At 35.1% G+C, this 25,935-nt stretch overlaps 1 protein-coding gene across 3 annotated transcripts in view; it reads right to left on the bottom strand.

Moving 5' to 3' along the window:
- The window catches only part of LOC127841687 (uncharacterized), a 45,194-nt gene extending 20,849 nt beyond the window's left edge, over window positions 1-24,345 (bottom strand). For 2 of the 3 annotated variants that reach the window (XM_052370747.1, XM_052370746.1), the window contains exon 1: window positions 23,130-23,643. In XM_052370747.1, coding sequence (XP_052226707.1) covers window positions 23,130-23,467 — 338 coding nt within the window. In that variant the 5' untranslated portion in view covers window positions 23,468-23,643. Of the gene's footprint in view, window positions 1-23,129 lie in introns of all 3 variants that reach the window. The other variant, XM_052370748.1, reaches the window with a different exon arrangement.
- Window positions 24,346-25,935: the final 1,590 nt, after the last annotated feature.

Genomic DNA, 25,935 nt, shown 5'->3' with positions numbered 1-25,935 from the left:
ATCCGGATATTATTCCGTCTTCCATACTGCTCAAGCTCGTTGAGTTTACCTGATTGTTTTTCCATGACCCTAATTATGCATGTTTTGTCATGTTGTTCACTTTCCTTTGCTTTCTTCAGATCATTTTCAAGGCTTTCAATTTTCCTATTTAATTTGTCACTGTCGAGCTCTTTTTCGAACAACTTTGCTTCTAGAATTTCAATTCTCTTTTCAAATGGCTTAACTATTTCTGCTTTAACCTGTGTTGTTATTTTAGTTACCAATTCCTTTGTAAATGAGTCGTTTTTATCTATAAACGATGTCAACTTATCGCTCATCAATTTCAGTTCGACTTTCAAATCTTGAATTTGGCTCTCCATACTTTCACCCTGTGTTTCAGGGATCGTTTTTCCTTTTGATGCGACTATTTTACCTTTTTTCTTCTTTTGTTTTTCTACCACTACTTCACTTATACTTGACTCTAACTCACTCCCGCTTGTACTAATGTGCTTTCGCTTATCCGCCATTTACTATTTTCTTTTGAGAAGTATACATATTTTGATCTTGTTGTGCAGGCGTGTGTATTATTGTCAGTTTACACATATGTCAAAATGTACACATTCAATATGGCGACATCCTCTTTTGAAGCATAGCGTGACCATGTGCACTATAAAAAGTTTTTACATTGTAGTTGTTTTTCAATTTTAAATGAAGTCGTATTACTTCGTTACAAGAAAACTTCCATTTTTCACAAATACCACTTTAATCCAGTGAAAATATTCACTTTACTATGTTTTATTTATTTTTTTGCTCTGTCCAAAAATAACACGTCCTCCCTCAAAGGGAAACAACTCTGGGGTCATTGATGCTCTCCCACCCCACACAAAGCAGGCATGACTTATAATTAATATCTATTCTCAAACATTTTAAAATAAGCCAGCAATTAAAATCAATATAGTGTTCACAAACACCTGTCATAAGTGGTATCAAATTAAATGACTAAAAGATTTAATAATGGCAGTACTGTAATATATAGAGAGAATATTATGTGAGTTTTGGATAAAGATCAAGTTTATCATGCAAGGCATAGAACCATATGGTAGCACGAGACTTGCCGAGTGCTACCATGGTTTGAGTCGAGCATGATAAACTTGATCTTTATCAAAAACACACATAAAATTCTTTGTATCCTATTATGTCCTCCCTTTTTCCATTAATAATAATAAAATATCGCATTTTTTACTATTTTATCTTCCTGTAGTTGACAAAAACATATTCTCCAATTTAAAAACAAGATGCGTTTGTGAAACACAATGTCCCCCTATATGACGTTTGACCTTGAAGGATGACCTTGACCCTTCACCGCTCAAAATGTGCAGCTCCATGAGATACACATGCATTTCAAATATAAAATTGCTAGCTTCAATATTGCAGAAGTGACATTACATGAACAATTTTGACCCATATATTTGACCTAGGATGACCTTGACCTTTCACCACTCAATATTGCAAAAGCATTAATAAAATAAGCGATTTGGGCCACATATATTTGACCTCTGACCTTGAAGGATGACCTTGACCTTTCACCACTCAAAATGTGCAGCTCCATGAGATACACATGCATGCCAAATATCAAGTTGCTATCTTGAATATTGAAATACTGCAAAAGTGTACATAAAATGAGCTATTTTGACCCATATATTTGACCTTTGACCTTGAAGGATGACCTTGACCTTTCACCATTCAAAATGTGCAGCTCCATGAGATACATATGCATGCCAAATATCAAGTTGCTATCTTCAATATTGCAAAAGTTATTGCATATGTTAAAGTTGGCGCAAACCAACCGACAGACCAACAGACCAACCAACAGACCAACCAACAGACCAACAGACAGGGCAAAAACAATATGTCCCCACTACTAAAGTGGGGGACATAAAAACAACACAAATCTGATCGAAAAATAGTGATAATATAAAGCTAAAGTTTATACGATCGTTGTTATACTATCCATTTTCATCTGGTAATACCCTGGGTAAATGTAGCATGTCCAATATTCCTACAGTGTTTTATCATAATCTGCTTCAACAATTGTTATATGTAATACAGGTACTGAAACTGACTACTACACCTCTATAATTTCATGATATAAGATTATGTGACCTTTGACCTATGGACCTTCACATGGATTTACATCTTAATCTTCCTCGATGTAAACATAAAACATGTTGCATGGATGTAAGTCAAAGCATTCGACCCTAGATATCATGTGGAAACAATTGGTCTATGGACCAACTGATAAAGGACAGATGCAAAGCAAAATAACCCCGCAAATCATTCGTACAGGAAGTCCTCTATTTATTAATTAAGTCTTAGTATAAACAATCTAAGACTATAGCCTGTAATGAGCGGCTTATGGCAATTGCAACCTGGTCTACTATCTCACAATATGTTTTGTTGTTATTTAACCTATTGTGATTATTTTGCATTTGTTGTTGTCACTTGATCTATTCATGGACAAGAAAAGACGCCATTGTAAAATATTTATAAGGAGGCTCCAAGAGAAAGGTCTATTGTTTATTTATATGTGATATTAAAATGTCATAAAGAAGCAAGCCTAGAGTCAATGATTTTTTTAAATATTGGGCTATATGTGTAATATTTTCACCTTACTTTATCCTACACAAAATAAGAAAAACAACAATTTAAAAAAGAAATACTTTTTTCTCATTATTTGAAAAATAAATTGTTAAATGGCAGCAAAGCAAGAGCCAATCGCTGTTCATGAGCTATTTTCACATTTAAATGTTAATTTCCCAATGTAAATGAATTCCAACTCACAAAACACGTTCGTGATTATATAACAAATATTTTTTTACAGTAACGTGTACTTAATATTGAACAGAGTGGATTGCACATTTTTCACAAATATACACATACCAATGTCTAAAGTAAAAACAGTTGGAAAATAATATTCATATTCAAATGAATTATACCCAGAGGGGGGTATAATGTGGGGTGTGGTAATTTATTAGATGATGTTTTAAAAAAAAAATTGGGGGGGGGGGGGGGGTAGGGGTGAGAGGGGGGTATAATGAGGGGTGGGGTAATTTTTTGGATGATGTTAAAACACTGTTTTATGTGAATTGGGAATAAGAGATCAAACTGGGAATGGACATCATTTTGATGATTTTCTCAAACAAAACTATTCATTTCATAATCTACATATATTTTTGTAATATATTATCTATAATTTAAGCTTAATAAGAAATTTTCCATGACTTTTTCATTAACAGTGATTGAATTAGTATCATTTAAAGTGTATTTTGAAGCTGCGCGGCATGGACACAGTTTCATTTCATGAGGATTTTTTTTTTTATTAATAAAAAAATCCAGTTTTGAAGTAAAATCAATTTAAATGATGCTATTATATATGCAAGTATATGTTTTAATTATAATTTGTAAGACTAGATAAATGCAACATATAAAACTGCATTTTATGCACTTTTGATAAAACACAATTTATTCCCTAATTGATGTCTTATTCCCAATTCACATAATACAGTGTTTTAAAAAAAAAATAGGGGGGGGGGGAGGGATTCTGGGGATTCTGCGTAGGGGCGTGGGGAATTGTTTGGGTGGAATCCATTGTGGTATTTAGGTAAGTGTTTTTTTGTCAAAGTAATAATAAAATGTGATCATAAATAAAGAAGTTATGGCAAATTAAGCAAAATTTTCAATTATCTAAGTGTAAAAGAGGCCATAATTATGTAAAAATGCTTGATACAGTGGTCTGCTCTTATTTATAGGTTGGGGTCATGTTGGTAAACTAGTATGCAACATATAAAAGCAATATGTCGAAGGATATAGGCAATATTTTGGGTAGTACGCAAACTTTAACATAGATTTATCAATAATATGCATATACTAAGTATAAAAGGGGCAATAATTATGTAAAATGCTTGATACAGTGGTCTGCTCTTGTTTATAAGTTGGGGTGATGTTACTTAACAAGTATGCAAAATATGAAAGCAATATGTCAAGGGACAATGAAAATAAATCGGGTAGTACGAAAACTTAAACATTTGCTGCATATTCTAAGTGGATAAGGGGCTATAATTATTACAAAATGCTTGATAGAGTTGTCTGCTCTTGTTTATAGATTGGGGTCATGATGGTAAACAAGTATGCAAAATATGAAAGCGATATGTCAAGGGACATTGAAAATATTCGGGGTAGTATGCAAACTTAAACATTTGCTGCATATTCTTTGTGGAAAAGGGGCCATAATTATGACAAAATGCTTGATAGAGTTGTCTGCTCTTGTTTATAGGTTGGGGTCATGATGGTTAACAAGTATGCCAAATATGAAAGCAATATGTCAAGGCACAATGAAAATATTTGGGGTAGTACAAAAACTTTAACATTTGCACGCTTACGTTAACGCAGATGCTAACGCTAACGCTGACGCCAGGGTGAGTAGGATAGCTCCACTATATATATTTTATATATTATAGTCGAGCTAAAAACAATCATGGAAAATATATGAACGCTTTTTTCATTGGCTTAAGACAGGGGTATATAGATTTGCACTCTTCCATCCATCGGCGTGACTTTTCTGTTGTATATAACTCAACACGTATTCCTGAATTTTACGAGTACAGTAACCAGGCATGGGAGCTTGCGCACCTCTATATTTTCGTTCTGTTTTTTTTTCATTATCCCCACGCTTTTTGAAAAGCATGGGGATGTTGTGCTTATCTCTACCGTCCGCCTGTCCGTCCGTCTGTCTGTCCGTCCTGGCCAATATGTCCTCCTACACTATAAGCACTAGAACCTTGAAACTTACACACATGGTAGCTATGAGCATATGTGCGACCCTGCACAATTTGGAATTTTGATCTGACCCCTGGGTCAAAATTTATGGGGGTTTGGGCGGGCGGGTCAGAGATTTTAACTTATTATGTATGTTATTTAAAATTAACTTATTCATTGCTGCACCGTTTTACTTCAAATTGATACTGAACCTCCCTTTTGACAATACGGTCAATCTCAACTACAGTACAGCCAAAGCGGAACAAACGTATTTCGCGATCCACGGCAGCAAGGTAAAACGAGTTGATGCTGCGTCAGTCGTTGAAGCCGCGTCAGTATGCGGCGGCAAGTCAGATTTCCCCGCGAAACTTCGCATCTGTCCGCCGAGGCATGCCGCAATCCGCGACATGATGCCGAGTCGATGCGCATCATGAAATAAAAAATCTTTTAAAAATTATAAGTAACATGAAGTTAACAAATTTTGAAAGAACAATTATAATAATAATTAAAATCATAATAAATTTATTGCGCGCGGATTGTATTAGCATATACATGTAAGCATAGTTAATGTGTCTGGCCAATTAAGTTTGTTTCCCGCCCCTAGTGTATGTATTTTACACATAAACAAGGTCACGTAATTATGTTTTCGCACATAAAAGTGGTCAAGGCTCCTGCATATGGTGGATTCATAAATTAATTGCATGTTGAATTTGCTATTATATTTAAGCTGAGAAAATTAGCAGCTTGAAGCCACATCAATAATCAAGACGGTGACGACGTATTTGTTGTTTTGTTAATTATCACCATATTATAACTATTGTTTGAATATGCGTATATAAACACGTTTTATTTTGTTCATATTATATAGTTAATATCGCTACTAATTACCCGATAATCCCATATATTCCAGTTTTGAAGCAAATGCTGGTAAATATTTACGATACACAAACATTCTCAATATTTCCTTAAGTATCAAATACATTTTGGCATTTTTTACTATTTATAGAGATGATGAAATAGCGTCTAATCGGGGCGTTTTTTTTCCCCACTAATTTTCGCGCGCTTTTTATTAAACAAAGGATATTTTAGCACTGTTTATTTGACGCTAGAATTTGCCAAATGTCGCATTAGCAATCAAATTCGGAAGTGTGTTTCGGATTACAAATTTAATAATGATAATCGAACGAAACATTAACAGTTGCGCGTAAATTAATTCTACGCTACACATACATGTATGTACATGTAGGTGGATGTCTTTTCACTAGATCCGCCGCGTACGTATGTGGCGGATTTACTCCGCGAAAGTACGCGAGTTTAACTACAGACTCGGCGTCGTTGCGAAGATCGATGCCGAGTGCCACGGCAATACGCCGCATCAACACACGATTCGGCCGCCGCGTACTAATAATCTGGCCGTGGCATAGCCGCGGATTTTGTTTGTGCCGCTTTGGCTGTACTGTATGCATGGCCCCATTAACAACCATAAGGCGCCCTGCCCACATAGGCCACAGCCACCCAAAATTGCCTTTTACTATTTCTTCATTTCTACACTGATTCACTTCAAATTGATACTGAAATTTTCTTATGACAATACGGTCAATCTCAACTTTGCATGACAATACGGTCAATCTCAATTATGCTTGGCCCCATTACCAACCCTGAGACGCCCCACCCACATAGGCCACACCCACCCAAATTTGCCTTTCACTATAACTTCTTCATTTCTACACCGGTTCACTTCTAATTGATACTGAACTTCTCTTATGTCAATACGGTCAATCTCAACTATGCATGGCCCAATTACCAACACTGGGGCACTCCGCCCAAATAGGCCACACCCACACAAAATTGCCTTTTAATATAATTCAGGTTTTTTCCCCCACTTTTTGGGAAGATAGCCCATGGCTTTGGAATTGGGAATTTTATCGGCATTTTTATGAAATTGGGAAAATAAATTCATTAGCCTTTTTTTCCACACGAAAAGTCCACTGATTAGGGAAATACTAAATTTGATATAACCCTTTATAATCATTCAAATTAAAAGAACAAAATCATATAATACTTTTTTAGATGTAATTGAATTAAAATTGAGATAAAATACACAGACTTCTTTCTAAAAAAAAAAAAAAAAAAAATTTATTTTTTTTTGGGGGGGGGGGGGGGGGGAATTGGGAATTTTTTGCCACATTTTGGGAAAAAAGTATACTTTTTGGGTTTGGGAACATAGCCGGATTTCGGCTAAAAAATCCGGCCAAAAAAACCCCTGTAATTTCTTCATTTCTACACCAATATCACTTCCAATTGATACTGAACTATTCTTATGACAATACGGTCAATTTCAACTTTGCATAGCCCCATTACCAACCCTGGGGCGCCCCGCCCACATAGGCCACACCCACCCAAAATTGCCTTTTACTTGTACTTAACTTATTCATTTCTACACCGATTCACTTCTAATTGATACTGAACTTCTCTTATGACAATATGGTCAATCTCAACTATGCATGGCCCCATTACCAACCCTGGGTGCCCCTGGGTCAAACATGCGGCGTGGGGATACGCGTCGGCCTCTGCCATGCCATTTCTAGTTATAATTGTAGCAATGTCTAATTTAAAAAAAAAAATACATTTTAAAATATGTGTCAATTGTAAAATAAACAGTATTGCTACTAGAGGACTGACAATTTACATCAATATTTATTGTCATGTAATTTTGCCCACATGCATGTCCCTTTAACCAAACAATAATATTTTTTTCAATTGTGATAAGCGTAACTTAAAAGGATTGATGACAGATGGATACATCTACAGTAACATATTAATCGTCAGGGAAACTCGTGCAACTCTGTATGTTTGTTCGTAATTTTTTGATACTTTTGGGACAAATTCAGGATTGAAGAGGTATTCATGTACTAAGAAAACATATCTAGTTGTTTACATTGTTTTCACTTTTGATATTGTAAACCTTGACAACACTATGCGTAATAATGCAAGAAAAGTTCATTAATGTTCTTCCACCCCACAAAACAGGCATGACTTCCAGATTTTTTTTTATTAGCCAGCAATGGAAATCATATAAATTATTGTTTAATAAACCGGCTGGGACTGTTTTTTTGCAAGCACCTGTCTAAAATGTTTTAAAATTCAATCAGTGAATGCATTTAATTATGGCAGTACTGTAATATAGCTGTACTGTGAATGCCTAATGTTCCTACATAGTTTTATCATAATTGAAAATCTGCTTACAAGATTGTTATTATGTGTATCAAATGTTCAAAACCTGACTACTACATAATACCATTATAATTTCATGTTAAACGCTTCTGTGACCTTTGAACTATTGACCTCAAAATGGATTGGCCTCTTAATCTTCCTCGATGTAAACATAAACACATTTTGCATGGCTGTAGGTCAAAGCATTCCCTAGATATTGTCTAGAAACAATTGGTCTACGGCCAAATCGACAAACGGACCAAACGACAGATGCAAAGCAAAAAAAACCCGAATCTTAGAAAAGGTCCTCTATTTCTAAATAAAATCTCAGTATGAACAATCTAGCCTGTGATGAATGGCTTATGACATGCAACCTGGTCTACTATCTCACAAAATGTTTTGTTGTTATTTAATCTATTGTGATTATTTTGCTTTTGTTGTTGTCACTTGATCTATTCGTGGACAAGAAAAGACGCCATTGTCAAATATTTTAAAGGAGAATCCAAGAGATTGGTCTACTGTTTATTCATGTGTGATATTGACATTTCATACAGAAGCAAGCCTAAAGTCAATGATGTTTTAAAAATTGGGAAATAAGAATAGAATTATATTTCGCAATTTACTTTATACTACACACAATGAGAAAAAGTGTTCTGCGGTCAGAGACATATGCACCCCCAAACAGGGCTTTTAACTAGTGATCCCAATTTGGTTCATCTACTGTCCAAGGCCAATGAGCATCTGAAGTATCAAGCAAATCAGTCAATTCATTGATGAGTTATTGATCAGAAACAATTTTCACACTTATTGTTACAATGACTTTAAAATTTGACCTAGTGACCCCAATTTTGACAGGGGTCATCTACTGTCCAAGCCAATAAGCAATGGTAGTATGAAGCCAATCAGTCGATTCGTTGACGAATTATTGATAAAAAACGCTTTTCCCACTTATTGTGCCAGTGACCATGTCCTTTGACCTGGTGACCCCAATTTTGAGAGGGGTCATCTACAGTCCAAGGATATTGCACATGACAAGTAAAAAAAAAGTATTGATTGGATGCCACTTAATGTGATAGTGACCTTGACCTTTAAAGAAGTGACCTCAATTTCAATAGAGGTCATTTACTGTTCAAGGCCAATGCAAATAGGAAGAATCAAGTCAATTTGTTGATGAATTATTGATTGGAAACGATTTTCACACTTAGTGTGATAGTGACTTTGACCTTTGACCTAGTGATTACAATTTCAATAGGGGTTATATACTGTCCAAGGCCAATGCAGAAGTGAAGTACATGTATCAAGCCAATAGGTTAATTTGTTGGCAAGTTATTGATCGTAAATGATTTTCACACTACATGTAAGTGTGATAGTCACCTTGACCTTAAAGCCTTGACCAAAACCTTGAAGGTCACCTTGACCTTAGCTCTTAAAACCTTGTATACAGACTGATTCGACTCTACCAAATGTTCTTGTTCGTTATTTGTCCTTTTTTATAATAGTATTTTATTTGTTTGAATTGCACACGTGATTAACAAAATAATCCAAATAAAACTGGTATTACTAAAACATATAATTCCAAGTTCTTTATGTATTCATGGTCTAATATCAACTGTTCCTTAATACTGAAAATTGCTAGAAAATCTGATGTCCGTATTGTCTGTATTATTTCAAAAAGAGATACTGCATTGACATTTTCTCTGATAAACAGAGATCGTAAAAAATGTAATCATTTAACGCTAGAACAAAGCAACAAAGCCAATTAATCAAACATGGGAAAAAACTAAACAAGGGCTGTTTATAAAACATGCATGCCCCCCATATGGGCTGTCAGTTTAAGTGGCAGCCATTGAGTGAATACGTTTTTTGTCACAGTGACCTTGACCTTTGACCTAGTGACCTGAAAATCTGTAGGGGTCATCTGCGAGTCATGATCAATGTATCTATGAAGTTTCATGATCCTAGGCGCAAGCGTTCTCGAGTTATCATCCGGAAACCATTTAACTATTTTGGGTCACCGTGACCTTGACCTTTAACCTAGTGACCTCAAAATCAATAGGGCTTATCTGCGAGTCATGATCAATCTACCCATGAAGTTTCATGATCCTAGGCGTATGCGTTCTTGAGTTATCATCCGGAAACCATTTTACTATTTCAGGTCACTTTGATCTTGACCTTTGACCTAGTGACCTCAGAATCAATAGGGATCATCTGCGAGTCATGATCAATCTACCCATGAAGTTTCATGATCCTAGGCGTATGCGTTCTTGAGTTATCATCCGGAAACCATTTTACTATTTTGGGTCACCGTGACCTTGACCTTTGACCTAGTGACCTCAAAATCAATAGGCGTCATCTGCGAGTCATGATCAATCTACCCATGAAGTTTCATGATCCTAGGCGTATGCGTTCTTGAGTTATCATCCGGAAACCATTTTACTATTTCGGGTCACCGTGACCTTGACCTTTGACCTAGTGACCTCAAAATCAATAGGGGTCATCTGCAAGTCATGATCAATCTACCCATGAAGTTTCATGATCCTAGGCGTATGCGTTCTTGAGTTATCATTCAAAAACCATTTTACTATTTCTGGTCACCGTGACCTTGACCTTTGACCTAGTGACCTCAAAATCAATAGGGGTCATCTGCAAGTCATGATCAATGTACCTATGAAGTTTCATGATCCTAGGCCCAAGGGTTCTCGAGTTATCGTCTGACAACCACCTGGTGGACGGACAGACCGACCAGGGTTTTTTTTGGCCCGATTTTATAGCCGAAATTCGGCTATGTTCCCAATCCCAAAAAGTATACTTTTTTCCCAAAATATGGCAAAAAATTCCCAATTTCCAAAGAAAAAAATAATAATTTTTTTCTTTTTTTTAATTTTTTTTTAGAAAGAAGTGTCTTATGCGTATTTTATCTCAATTTTAATTCAATTACATCTAACAAAGTTTTGTATGATTTTGTTCTTTTAATTTTAATGATAATAAAGTGTTATATCAAATTTAGTATTTCCCTAATTAGTGGACTTTTCGTGTGGAAAAAAAGGCTAATGAATAAATTTTCCCAATTTCATGAAAATGCCGATAAAATTCCCAATTCCAAAGCCATGGGCTATCTTCCCAAAAAGTGGAAAAAAAAACCCTGCCGACAGACCGACCGACAGACCGACATGAGCAAAGCAATATACCCCCTCTTCTTCGAAGGGGGGCATAATAAGAAGTACATTTGTTAAATTATATCCCCACAAAAAAGAGTGTTTATGGATGGGTGCTTATCTCTTGATATACAGTATAATCCTTAAATTAAGTAATTATGTGTACGGTAATTATTTTCATGCATAGCAATTGTCCTTATTGATTTCTACACACCCTTGAAGTTTCATTTTTAAATCTTGTATCATATCTGAAATATAGCCCTGAAAAGTTACATAATACAAACACAGTCAATCACTCTTATTTAAGAAAGTGTAGGTTTATGATTCTTGTGCATAGAACTTCTAATTGATATCTACATACAGTGACACATGAAAGTTCATGCTACAATAGTGTACCATATCTGAGATATAGTCCTGAAAAGGCACATCATACAAAATTTACAACTCTTGTTTAAAAAGTGGATGGTATTAGTTCTTTAGTACAAGGCATTTCTCCTTATTGATATCTATACACCCATGAAGTTTCATGTAGGAATCTTGTATGATATGTGAGATATAGCCCTGAAATAATACATAACAAGAGGGCCAAGATGTTTTGTAAGATTTGACCAGGTGACCTATATTTTGACCCCTCATGACAAAACATCACACTGTGCTTACAGAAATAAATATTATGACCAAGATTAATACAATCTGAATCAAAATTGTGACCTCTAGAGTGTTTAAAAGGATTTTGTATAATATCATGAAAATTTTCACAATCTAAGGGCAATAATTGTGGCATTTATTCTGTGATTTTGCTAATATCAAACTTGACTGAGATCTTGTGGCCATATAGCTTCTCAGCCACTTTGATAAAGAATGCTTGAGACATATGAATGCTAGAGTGTTTACAAACCAAATGTGGACGGACTAACAATGGACAAAGACAGATCCAAAAACCTCACCTGCAGTCTTGGACATAACCCATTCAACTGTCGACCGAGTCGAGTGATTTTTGCATTGGTTGAGTGAAAATTCCAAGCCGGTAGCCCGATCGGTCAAGAGCAATTTTTTGTGTCCAAACTTAGTAACAAGTCCGAAATAGATTCATATAGACGCTTATTCAAAACTGTATTTGTTACTTCCCTTGAGCACTCATTGATTAGACGCTTATCGAACAATGTTGTAAGTCAATCTCATAAGACGCTAAAACTATTATTGTTACTGGATGGAGAACTCGCAGTGATACATTTATTTTAATGTCTTTCCTGCATAATTTTGAGGGTGCAACACACGAACATCAACTGCAAAATGAGAATTAAGATTGTAACAAAAAATATGAACAGTAAATGAAATGAAACTTCCAATGGTCATGGAAAAATAATCGGTCATGGCTTCGTTTTGATGTCTCCAAGTGGGGACTTTGATTCTAAGCCTACATTGCTGACTGGCTGGTATGTACATTCCATACGTAATGTAAAAAAAACAAAAGGCAATTAAATAGCATGCACTAACTTGCAAGTATAATTTTTAACAGATAAAATCAATCTGTCAAAGAACGAACCCTGCCTTTTATTCAAATGTGACAGTGTTCTCATAGACTGCATTTTAGATGCTGATTCAATCGGTGACAAACCAGATGTGGCTTAGGTAATGAAACTACTGCTACAAATGTCGTTTTAGATTAAGAAGACTCAGAAGGGAAGAAAAGTTACCTTTGTGTTCTACTTCTTATGCACAGGTATTATTGCTTGTTTGAGATTTACTTTATTCAGATATTTGAGAGGAAAATTTATATCATAACATTGTTTTTTCAGGCCGCCTTTATGAGCATACCTGACATGTCAGACCTGGATGACGGTGACTGAGACAATGACCATGATGGAATTGAGATGTATGGAGACCTTGTGTTACTTATTTTGTCAGACATTTACTGTGAATATAAACAAAATCAAGTTTTTTTTGTTTTATCTTAATTATGCTATGTTTTTTCAATACAAGCATAGGTACAAATGTAACATAATTATAGCTTTTATTTCAGGCTAGTTAAAATTGATTCGGGCTATTGAAATTTCCAAGCTGGTAGCCCGATTGGGCTAGTGCTTAAACAAAATACGTGCAAGTACTGCACCTGAGCAATCAGGTGAGCTAAAAAGTGTTGTTTTTTTAACCAATCTGAGCCATTTACCAACTTGTCCGAGATATCAATAAAACCAATGTCTTGACTTAGTTTCATGATGATTAGGTACAAAATTTGACTTCTAGAGTGTTCACAAGGTTTCTCTATAGTCATATAAGGAAAACTGCCCCACCCCCAGGCGGCCATGTGACCGATCTGAACCAATTTCGAACTCATCTGAGATATAAATAAAACCAATCGTTTCACCAGGTTTCATGATGATTGAGCAAAAAATGTGACTTCTAGAGTGTTCACAAGCTTTTTTAACTGTATAAAAATAACGAAAAAAATGCCCCCCCCCCCCCCGGCAGCCATTTTCTTCAAAGACCGGAACCATTTTCAAACTCAACTCTCATATCTAGAAAACAAATGTTCTGACCAAATATCATTGTGACATCTAGAGTGTTCACAAGGTTTCTCTATAACCAAATAAGGAAAATTGCCCCACCCACTGGTGGCCATGTTTTCCAACAGACCGGAACCACTTTTGAACTCAACTAACATATCATTAAGAAGAACATTTTGACAAAGTAACATAAAGATTGGGCATAAAATGTGACTTCTACAGTGTTTACAAGGTTTTTCCTTTTTTTTTCCAGACCTAGTGACCTAGTTTTTGACCGAGCATGACCCAGTTTCAACCTCAATCGAGGTATCATTGGGACAAATCTTCTGACCAAGTTTCATGAAGAGCGGACAAGAAATGTGGCCTCTAGAGTGTTTACAAGATTTCTCTATAGCCAAATAAGGAAAACAGTACTGTCCCGCCCACTGGCGGCCATGTTTTTCAACAGACCAGAACCACTTTTAAACTTAACCAGCCTATCATTAAGACAAACATTTTAACAAAGTAACATGAAGATTGGGCATGAAATTTGACTTCAACAGTATTTACAGGTGTTTTTCTTGTTTTTGACCTAGTGACCTAATTTTTGACCCGGCATGACCCAGTTTCGAACTCGACCAAGAATTCAGTGGGACAAAGCTTCTGACCAAGTTTCATGAAGATCAGACAAGAAATGTGGCCTCTAGAATGTTTACAAACAAATGTAGATGGACGGACGGACAGACGACAGACAAAGACCAATAACAAATGCTCAACTGAGCAATCAGGTGAACTAAAAAAAAGGCAATAACTCTTATTTAAGAAAGTGCAGCCCTACTAGGGTTATGGTTCTTTTGTATGGCACTTCTCCTCACTGATATCAATAATACACAAATGAAGTGTTATGATGGTATCTTATTTTATTAGTTTGTGAGATTTAGCCCTGAAAATTAAGTGACAGACGGACGCACTGACAGACTGAGGCACAACGCCAATTCTAAATCACACCACCTTTTGCAGGGGATAATAAGTGAGTAATGACAAAAACTAGCCAATTGTTTCCATAAATACTCTGTTTTAAGGCTGTGAAGTACAAAAGTTTTAACACAGTTTAAAGTGGTACATGAAAATAAGAATGTTAACTGCATACAAAAAATAGCATGGAGAAAATTCTCTTACTGGTTTATTTATTGAATTTGAATATAGTGCACCATCGTATTCTGCTCTGTAATATGAATTCTAACACTCGTTAACAGTTATGGAATACCATAATAGACACAAACGGACTAAGTGCTTTCAACCTGAGATGTGTCGCTCTAGTCTTTCTGAGCAGTGCAATTATATACTCCGGATGTTTCTTAATATTAACTTTGACAACCTCAATCATACAAAACTTTCATCACTAGTCTGCAAAATGTTTTTACAGTAGGGGACACACTAAATGATTACATTGCAATTACATTAACTTATATATAGTATACAGTACAGCCAAAGCGGCACACACATCAACCGCGGCTACGCCACGGCCAGATTATTAGTACGCGGCGGCCGAATCGTGTGTTCACGCGGCGTATCGCCGTGGCACTCGGCATCGATCCACGCAACGACGCAGAGTCTGTATTAACCTCGCGTACTTTTGCGGAGTAAATCCGCCGCATACGTACGCGGCGGATCGAGTGAAAAGATATCCACTTAATGTACATACATGTATGTGTAGCGTAGAATTAATTACGCGCAACTGTTTATGTTTCGTTTGATTATCATTATTAAATTTGTAATCCCAAACACACTTCCGAATTTTAATGCTAACGCGTCCTTTGGCAAATTCTAGTGTCAAATAAACAGTGCTAAAATATTCTTTGTTTTATAAAAAGCGCGCGAAAATTATGCAGACATGTAGAACGTCGTTTGGAAAGTTTGGGTGTATTTTGTGTTGTATAAATACATGAACATCACGTCAGGCGTAAATCGCGTGTTCAGTGAAAAAAAAGGGCTCGATTAGACGTTATTTCATCATCTCTATAAATAGTAACAAATCCAAAATGTATTTGATACTTAAGGTAATATCGAGAATGTTTGTGTATCGTAAATATTTACCAGCATTTGCTTTAAAACTGGAATATACGGGATTATCGGGTAATGAGTAGCCATATTAACTGTATAATATGAACAAAATAAAACATGTTTATATACGCATATTCAAACAATAGTTATTATAAGCTGATAATTAACAAAACAACAACTACGTCTTCACCGTCTTGATTATTGATATGGCTTCAAACTGCTAATGATCTCAGCTAAAATATAATAGCAAAATCAACATGCAATTAATTTATTAATCCACCAATGCTGGAGCCTTGACCACTTGTATGTGCGAAAACATAATTACGTGACCTTGTTTATGTGTGAAATACATACACTACGGGCGGGAAAAAAACTTAATTGGCCAGACACATTAACTATGCTTACATGTATATGCTAATACATTCGGTGCACAATAAATTAATTTTGATTTTAATTATTATTATAATTGTTCTTTCAAAGTTTGTTAACTACATGTAACTAATAATTTAAAAAAGATTTTTTATTTCATGATGCGCATCGACTTGGCATCATGTCCCGGTTGGCCGCATGCTTCGGCGGACAGATGCGAAGTTTTGCGGCGAAATGCGACTTGCCGCCGCATATCGACGCGGCTTCAACGACTGACGCTGCATCGACTCGTTTTGTTCCGCTTTGGCTGTACTGTATACAGTACACTTAAATAGTTTGTGGTTTTTTTTTCAGCCAGGAACCGTCTGTCTAGCAATTTCGTGTTTCGGTGCTAGGCTACAGATATCCTGGGGATATATCTAACTTTATATAATGATCGTGATATCATGATACTCCTAGCTCCCTGTCTAAAATTTCGCTTTTGCCTCCTAGATGGGACAACTTAGATACTCTTCCATGTAACAAAACACAGTTTTACTAAATAATATTGTTTATAAAGTTCTCTTTTTTTGCTGATGTTGATATTAACATCCATATATATCGTTTATGTTTGTGTCTATCTAACCATTGTTTATATATAGTTATATTGTGTTTTGATCTTCGTGTCTTGTATATGGAGGAATAAAAGTATATATATACTATGTGTGACTGATGTGTTAAATCTGTTTGATTCTTAGTGTTAAAACATTTTTACATTTTTAGCATATTAAATATGTTTTTGCTTATAAATAAGTAAAGACAGGGCATTATTGCACGATATTTCTTCTGAATAAAAGTCACTTTTAGTTGATTTCACCTCTTTTTAATTTGTAAATACATAAATATAACATACTGTAAATGTACTTTAACTGCTGTTATAATTCCTTTAGTACAATATATAGAGGATATTTGTTGGATTCGGTGGATTATAGATTTTAATTCACGAGTGATCGTAGAAAATAATATTTTCACAAGTGGCGCAGCCACGAGTGAAAAAATATTTATTCTATGATCACTGGTGAATTAAAATCGATAATTCACCGAGCCCAACAAATTTTCTTTTTATTTAATGCTTTTTTTTGACAGTTTATATACATTGTTTAAGAGTTTAACTCAAGAATTTCGCTGGGATTATGATGTCATTTCGTCAAAAAAATGACATCATTTAACATAAACGGTGAAAATTATCAATAATTTTCACTGATAATTTTCATTGTTTGAAACAGCGAAATTATCAGTTTTTATTTACTGATATTTCTCTATAAACCACTGGAAAACATAAAATAAATAGTGCACAACCTGTTAGAGTATCTGTATTTATCAGTATATACAAATCAAGACTACCAGATCCAAGACATGGATAAGATTACATAAATAGCAACTTCAGAGCTCCAGATAAGGGTGGTATTTTCGTAATTACGAATTTATTCCAAGTCCGTTACGTATTTATTTTAAAATCTTGTCGTATTATTAAGAATAACGAAATCAAGTTACGAATATTATTTTCAGTTTGTATCGATTTTTATTGAGTTCTTTTTGCGTATTAAAGATCTTTTCGGTGCTTATATAGAATGGTTATCGGGTTTTTGTTTTACAAAGCGCATTTTTTCCAATAAAAGCGGCGTATACAGTCTATCTGTCAAACAACAATGGCGGCGCCCAGAGAGCCTCCTAAAAAACTGCAAAGCGTGAAAAAACACGCTTTTAACATATTGCATGCAAAGTGAGCCGAAGTTGAATGTTAAGAAAGACATTATAGAAAAGATCTTAAACGATGTTGTATGTTCAGTTGCCGACACAGTCGGAAAAACTAAACAAAAACGCGACACAACGGGTCCAAACTTAAAATATAAAAAAAAACATTGAACGAGTGGAAGGGACAATTCCCGTGGCTAATCATTGAAAAGATTGAAGGGGAGACCCGTTTTAATTGTGAAATATGTAAAAAAATCATCCAAGGCATGCAATCTAAGCACAGTTTGGGCATGTGAAGGTATTTGATAAATAAAATTGTATAATACTAAATAGACACTGTTAAACTAAACTTAAAATAAAGTTGCTATTATGTTTATTTTGATTTTTTGCATAAAAATAACCATTATTATTTATTTTTTAAGGTCATTTAGAAAAATTAAGAATTATTTTCTGAAACTAAGTAGTAACGTTAAGAATAAAATTTCAGAGTTAAGAATTCTTTTTGAAAATCTGGTAGTAACGTTAAAAATTTCACAAAACCTTATCTGGAGCTCTGAACTTGTCAAAGTATTGATAAAACCCCTCAATGTTGAAAGTCCAAATATCTAAAAATAAAAAGAAATTATCAAAATTAATAGCCACAAACCAAGAGTTACACTTTTTGGCCATGTGGTTTCAGAGGAAATGAAGTTATTTTGCGATACAAATTTAGTTAAAACATGTACAATAGACGACCTCCACAGTGTTGCAAGTGTTGTCCCCAGGGCAAGGATTTATTGAAACATAGTAGACAGCCACATAACCATGTTACATAAGCCCCAGGAAAATGATTTCTTGAAGCATACTGGGGTTTAACTGACCCCCAAAATGTTGTCGCCATTTTATCGCGACGTGAAAACCTTTGGTTAATCTGACCAACTAAATAATGTCATTGACTATGGTATAACTTTAATAACTATAATTTCCTATATTTACCCAAATTACAAGAAGTAACTTTAACAAGGGCTGTTTGTAAAACATGCATGCCCCCCATATGGGCTGTCAGTTGTAGTGGCAGCTATTGTGTGAATACGTTTTTGTCACTATGACCTTGACCTTTGACCTAGTGACCTGAAAATCAATAGGGACATCTACCAGTCATGATCAATGTTCCTATATAGTTTCATGATCCTAGGCGTAAGCATTCTTGAGTTATCATCCAGAAACCATCTGGTGGATGGACCGACGGACAGACCGACATGTGCAAAACAATACACCTCCTCTTCTTCGAAGGGGGCCCGGGCATACAAAATCAATGAAAAGGCACTATTGAGCATATATTTAATCAACACAAACTGTTAATACAAAGTTCCATGAATATTGGGCAAGACATGTGGCGCCTCTATAGTGTTCATATGCAAATTGTTGATGACAGACAACATCCAACTAACATAAAGAAATAAAACTGAGAAAAGGTCTCCATGAGATGGTTAACAAGAAATGGGTTTGTCAGAAACACTATATCACCTTATGCGCCGCTTTTATTAAGTCTTGTTTGACCTTTGACTTTGAAGGATGACCTTGACCTTTCACCACTCAAAATGTGCAGCTCAATGAGATACACATACATGCCAAATAAGAAGTTGCTATCTTCAATTTAGCAAAAGTTATTGCAAAATGTTAAAGTTTGGGCAAACAAACCAACAGACCAACAGACAGGGCAAAAACAATATGTCCCCCACTATAGTGGTGGGGACATAGAAATGCAGGCTCAAACAAGCAACCATCAAGAGTGATCTATTCTTCATAAAATTAAAATAGAGTAAAGGAATATATGCATCAGACATTATGCAGACAGGTTGATTAAAGGTATTGCTATACTATATACTACATACATTGTATGTTGCTGAATATTGCCAATGTCTTGTTAGGCTAACATTTTTTAATTAATTGATTAACGGGAGCGCCGACCGTATTTAATGTCAAAATGTAATAAAAATAAAAGTATCTATAGGCAATTTTATATTCATAAATAAAACTGTCAACGACAAAAATCAAAATTTATATTCGCAAACGTTTTATCGGATCTGTATTATTACAATGGGCAAATTTCATTGGCTGTTTAAAATAGAAAGAACCAATCGTATTTATGTTTATGTAAAAGCTTTGTTTAGGCATGCAAAATGGCGTGCTCGAAAGTTTGGGTTGCCAACAATAATAATGAACAGCGTCCGCGGCATTATTTCAAAATAGAAATTGTCGCAAATTACATGGTCAAGTCAAACAAAAACAAGAGTGCCAAACTGTCACAAGATACGCCCGTTCGAAGGTTTTGGACACCATGCTCAATGCTTGAAATGCACTAAGTGACTTCGAGACCTAGTTATTGACCCGGCATGAGCCATATTTGAACTTGACCTTGATATCATTTAGATGTAATATCTGACTAAATTTGGTGAAGATCAGATGAAAACTACTTCAATTAGAGAGCGGACACCATGCTAAATGCTTGAAATGCACTATGTGACCTCAGGACCTCGTTTTTGACCCAGCATGACCCATATTTGATCTTGACCTACATATCATCTGGACACAACTTTTCACCAAATTAGGTGAAGATCAGATGAAAACTACTTCAATTAGAGAGCGGACACTATGCTAAATGCTTGAAATGCACTAAGTAACCTCATGACCCGGCATGACCCATATTTGAACTTGACCTACATATCATCTAGACACAACTTCTGCCCAAATTTGGTGAAGATCGGGTGAAACTACTTCAACAAGAGCTTGTCACAGTAGTGCCAAATCCCCGCCGAAATGTGTTTGCTTGTATGACAACATTTGTTTAAGAGAGTCGAATAATATTAGTAACTAGAGCTTTGTCACTGAATGTGACTTATACCCCCATACCACTTTGACGCAGGATAAAAAGTTGTTTAAAAGTTTCGGATGAATACAATTTGAATTAGAGTCCGGACAAAGTGGCGCCGTTGAAAATGCACTAATTGACCCTATGACCTAGTTCTTGACCCGACATGACCCATATTCGAACTTGACCTAGATATCAACTAGATGCAACTACTGACCAAGTTTGGTAAAGATCGGATGAATACAATTTGAATAAGAGTCCGGACAAAGTGGCGCTGTTGAAAATGGACTAATTGACCCTATGACCTAGTTTTTTACCTGGCATGACCCATATTCGAACTTGGCCTAGATATCAACTAGATGCAACTACTGACCAAGTTTGGTGAAGATAAGATTTATACAATTTGAATTAGAGTCCGGACAAAGTAAAATGCACTAATTGACCCTTTGACCTAGTTTTTGACCCAGCATGACCCATATTCGGACTTGACCTAGATATCAACTAGATGCAACTACTGACCAAGTTTGGTGAAGATCGGATGAATACAATTTGAATTAGAGTCCGGACAAAGTGGCGCCGTTGAAAATGCACTAATTGACCCTATGACCTAGTTTTTGACCCGGCATGACCCATATTCGAACTTGGCCTATATATCAACTAGATGCAACTGCTGACCAAGTTTGGTGAAGATCGGATGAATACAATTTGAAATAGAGTCCGGACAAAGTGGCCCCTTTGAAAATGCACTTATTGACCCTATGACCTAGTTTTTGACTCGGCATGACCCATATTCGAACTTGGCCTAGATATCAACTAGATGCAACTGCTGACCAAGTTTGGTGAAGATCGGATGAATACAATTTGAATTAGAGTCCGGACAAAGTGATGCCTTCCGCCCGCCGCCCGCCCGCCGCCCGCCCGCCGCCCGCCCACCCGCCAAGGGGTTTCACATAATACGTCCCGTATTTTATACGGGCGTATAAAAATATTGAATTAAATGCCAATTGTGTATTAGATGGACATATTATACATTTTACGTAGAGATGCGCACCTGTCGATTACATCATTTTAACAAGATGGCGGACAATACAGAAAAAAAAATGTGACTCTCGGCAAAAATGGCAAATAACGATCAAATAAATGATAGAGATCATACATTTAGAAGGGATTACTGAAATTAAAACATGTGATAACGAACGATGCTTAACACGTTTTCGATGCTGACATTTATTAGTAATCTACTCAGTGGATATATGTTAACAGAAACAAATGTTTAAATTCAGTTTGCTCGCAAAGTTAAAACATCTGAAAGGATTAATTTATTGTTAAAATATTGGATAAGGCAAACATGGTTTCATTTATATGTTAGTGAATCTGTTTATAATCAGATTCATATGCATATACTGCTTTATTATGGTTGTCATGCTCTACAGTTTACTGAAACAGCATGGAACTTTAATGGAAGACAAAACAGATAAATATATTATTATTAAATACAGTTAGTTAAATACATCAATACAATTAAATGTGCTTGTTTATGTTTTTCCCACAACTGCCTCTAATGTGATTAAATGTTTCTCTCAAAACCAGGTATCCAGAGAACGTTTTTTGCCCTTATTTGCATAAAATGTGCGTTTAAATGCCCTTTTTGAAAGTAATACGCCATGCCCCTTTGCCCTCCTGGGAAAAACATTAATATGGTGTTAAGCGTTCCTCGGAGTATAGCAGTCTAGTCAAAAACATACAACATTATAGTGTTTTACTGTTGCATTTATGTAAATGACATTTTAGGTTCTTTTCAATTTAACAGTTTAAAGTTGTCTTGTGTTGGACTCTTTTTTTTTTCATTAATGTTACTAATTATGTAGATTTCTACTCAAGAAAGTTTTATTAAGCAGGACATTAAACAATAAAACAAAAAAGTGCTAGATTACACTTTATTTGATAAAAAACAAACACAAAGTGACTTTTTAATAATGTTTTAATGTACAATTTTTTATCACAAGAATTAAGATTAAAAATAAATGTTCTTGAAAAATGCATTAATAACACTGTTTCTATTGACTGTTTTCATAAATAAGATATATAGTTAAAAAGGTACGTAAAAAGTTGGTTTATAAAAATAAAAAAAATAAAAAAGTTTAAACTTTTATTTATATTTTTTTTATTGACTTGGTGATTTTTTTTCTTAAATATTTATTTCGACCCCCGACCCAATTTTTATTTTAAAAAAATCCCGTAAATAAATTTATTAAAAAATGTTGCTTGAACTTTAAAATGTTATTTTTAGCAAACGCAAATTAAAGCTCGGGAACAGATTGCACAAATGAAATGATTTGGAAATACTTATATAACTTATTACAATAATCCAAACAAATTAAAATGGATGATGGTAATTGCATAACGGTAATACAATGCAATAATTTATACTGATACAAATTATCAAAAATAAGATACATGTACCTGTGATTCAGCTCAACACATTTAGAGCAGCACAGCTGACTGTGGTCCGCGCAGTACCTTGTTAACTGTTCATCATTGTGTATGATGCATTTTAAAACAAAAGTCTCCATCTTCTTAGACAGTGGCCACTTCCTTATTTTATCCTTTCCATAAGGATATTTTTTATAAGACCACCAACCATGCTGTCTGTGGGAGTTTATACATGTTCTGCAGAAGTATTTAAGACATTTTTTACAGTAAAAATCTGCATCTATTTCTACAGACCGCTCTGTCTCGCAGATAGTACAACAATAATATTTAAACACATCATAATTTCTAGAAATATCAGATGTCGCCATTTTGGTAATTCACTTTCAACACACAAGATTTTACAATCTTAAATCAATTGTACTATTTATGTACAAGCATGTGTACAATAAATATCCCAGAAAACTCACAAATAATGTTATTTAACACAGACAAGTAATACAAAATTTCGAACTGAACAGCAACCAAGTTTACTGTCAAATGGCGCTTGTATGATAGGAGTAAACAGTGTAACTATGTACACTGTCACCTGACTATTGGGTAATGTGTGTATTGATTATTTTAAACTTCACCAAAGAAGCTTTGTAGATAAAAACTTAAAACCAGATTGTTTAACACACCACATTTTAAATTGCTCTTATGAACATGTAATTATTATCATAATAAATTAGGTTCTTACATAAACCAATTTTATTACAAAACATCAGATCCTTTTCCTCAAACAGTATTTAAAACTTACAGTTAATACAATGATATCATATATATGGAAGGGAATATCCGCCAGTACATGCATGCTGTTAAATAATAATCTTATTTTAATAACTGGCATACCGGTATGCTTTCTGATACATGTCACATTGCATTTTTATGCCCCCGGTATGGTTGCATATTGCAGTTGAACTGTCCGTCAGTCAGTCAGTCAGTGTGTCAGTCTGTCCATCCGTCTGTATCTCATGGAGTTGCACATTTTGAGCTGTGAAAGGTGAAGGTCAAGGTCATCCTTCAAGGTCAAATGTCAAATATATGGTGTCTGTCGGCCCGTTTGAAAAACTTTAACATTGGCCATCATTTTTTCAATATTAAAGATAGCAACTTGATATATGAAGCTCCACATTTTGAAAGGTAAAACATCAAGGTCAAGTTCATCCTTCAAGGTTAAAGGTCAAATTTATGGCATCTGTCTGTCCGTCCAAAAACTAACTTTAGCCAGAACTTGTTTATGCCACAGAAGGGTGGCATATAGTTTTTGAACTGTCTGTCTGTCTGTTCATCAGTCTGTCCGTCAGTCAGTTTGTCCGAAAACTTAAACATTGCCCATAACTATTGCAATATTAAAGATAGCAACTTGATATTTGGCATGCATGTGTATCTCATGGAGCTGAAAATTTTGAGTGGTGAAAGGTTTAGGTCAAGGTCATCCTACTAGGTCAAATGTCAAATGATGCAATATTGAAGATAGTAACTTAATATTTGGCATGCATGTGTATCACATGGAGCTGCACATTTTGAGTGGTGAAAGGTCAAGTTCATCCTTCAAGGTCAACGTCAAAGGTGAAATTTTGCAATATTGAAGCTAGCCACTTGATATTTGGCATGCATGTGTATCTCATGGAGCTGCAAATTATGAGTGGTGAAAGATCAAGGTCATCCTTCACAAGGTCAAGGTCAATGGTCAAATTTTGCAATATCGAATATAGCAACTCCATATTTGGCATGCATGCATATCTCATGGAGCTGCACATTTTCAGTGGTGAAAGGTCAAGGTCACCCTTCAAGGTCAAAGGTAAAATATATGGCTTCAAAGCGGCGCAGTAGGGGCATTGTGTTTCACGAAAACAGCTCTTGTTCCTAGTTACATTTGATGTGCAAACATTCCAACTTCTTTGTCACATATTGATAAGTTTATAATCACTTCATAATTAAAATATCTTTACTTTGTGGTAGGTATTGACCACTGCAGTTAAACTTTTGAAATTATTAGTAATGCTATTTTTAAAGATGTTCTTTGTTTTACTATGTGCATTTGGCTATGATGCTACTGAATTGAACTAAAACTAGCTGTTAAATATCTTTGCGGATCTATAGTTCTTCTTAAGTTGATTGCTATAATTGCGTCTCTGAGTCAGAATTAGTATTTGTTTCTGCATACACCGACATTATTAATATTTCACGTCACAAAAAAGGGAACCAGGATTAAAACCCCCAAATTTTAGCATTGACCGGGTGATCGTTATATACATCAAAATCAGACCTTCGATATCAACAGTGAAACAGCAACTATCTCAGGAATCTGCCATAAGGCAGTGAGTGAGTTAAAAACTTCCCCTAATACATAGTGTCTATTGTCTTGACCACAATGATTTAAATCCCACTCTCAACACCTTATTCTTGTCAAAATCCATTTGACACTTTTGATAATTGTACTATTAGGTACAATTATGTATAGTTTTATACAGCTATTGTATATATTTATTGTGTGCAATCTCGATGTCAAGATAATTGGTAACTCGTATTCTCCAAAATTTGCATTAGCAAAGGAAAAGACAGTTACAAATTCAGCCTCCTTATGGAATCCTATATTGCAGTAATAATCATATATTGGTATTATTTTAACTTGATTTTAAATAGACATCAAAATCCAATGAAGCCATAGCTTGTGAATTGATATTGTTTTGTGATAGAGTATTCCATTTCATACACAGTTATTCATGTAGTATATACATATGCCAACCATTAATGTTCTAATTGTTCATGTTATTTTTACCCCCACCAAAGGCGG

Source organism: Dreissena polymorpha, chromosome 8 (genome assembly GCF_020536995.1).
Source record: "Dreissena polymorpha isolate Duluth1 chromosome 8, UMN_Dpol_1.0, whole genome shotgun sequence".
NCBI lineage: Eukaryota > Metazoa > Mollusca > Bivalvia > Myida > Dreissenidae > Dreissena > Dreissena polymorpha.
This window is presented reverse-complemented; position numbering and strand designations above follow the sequence as displayed.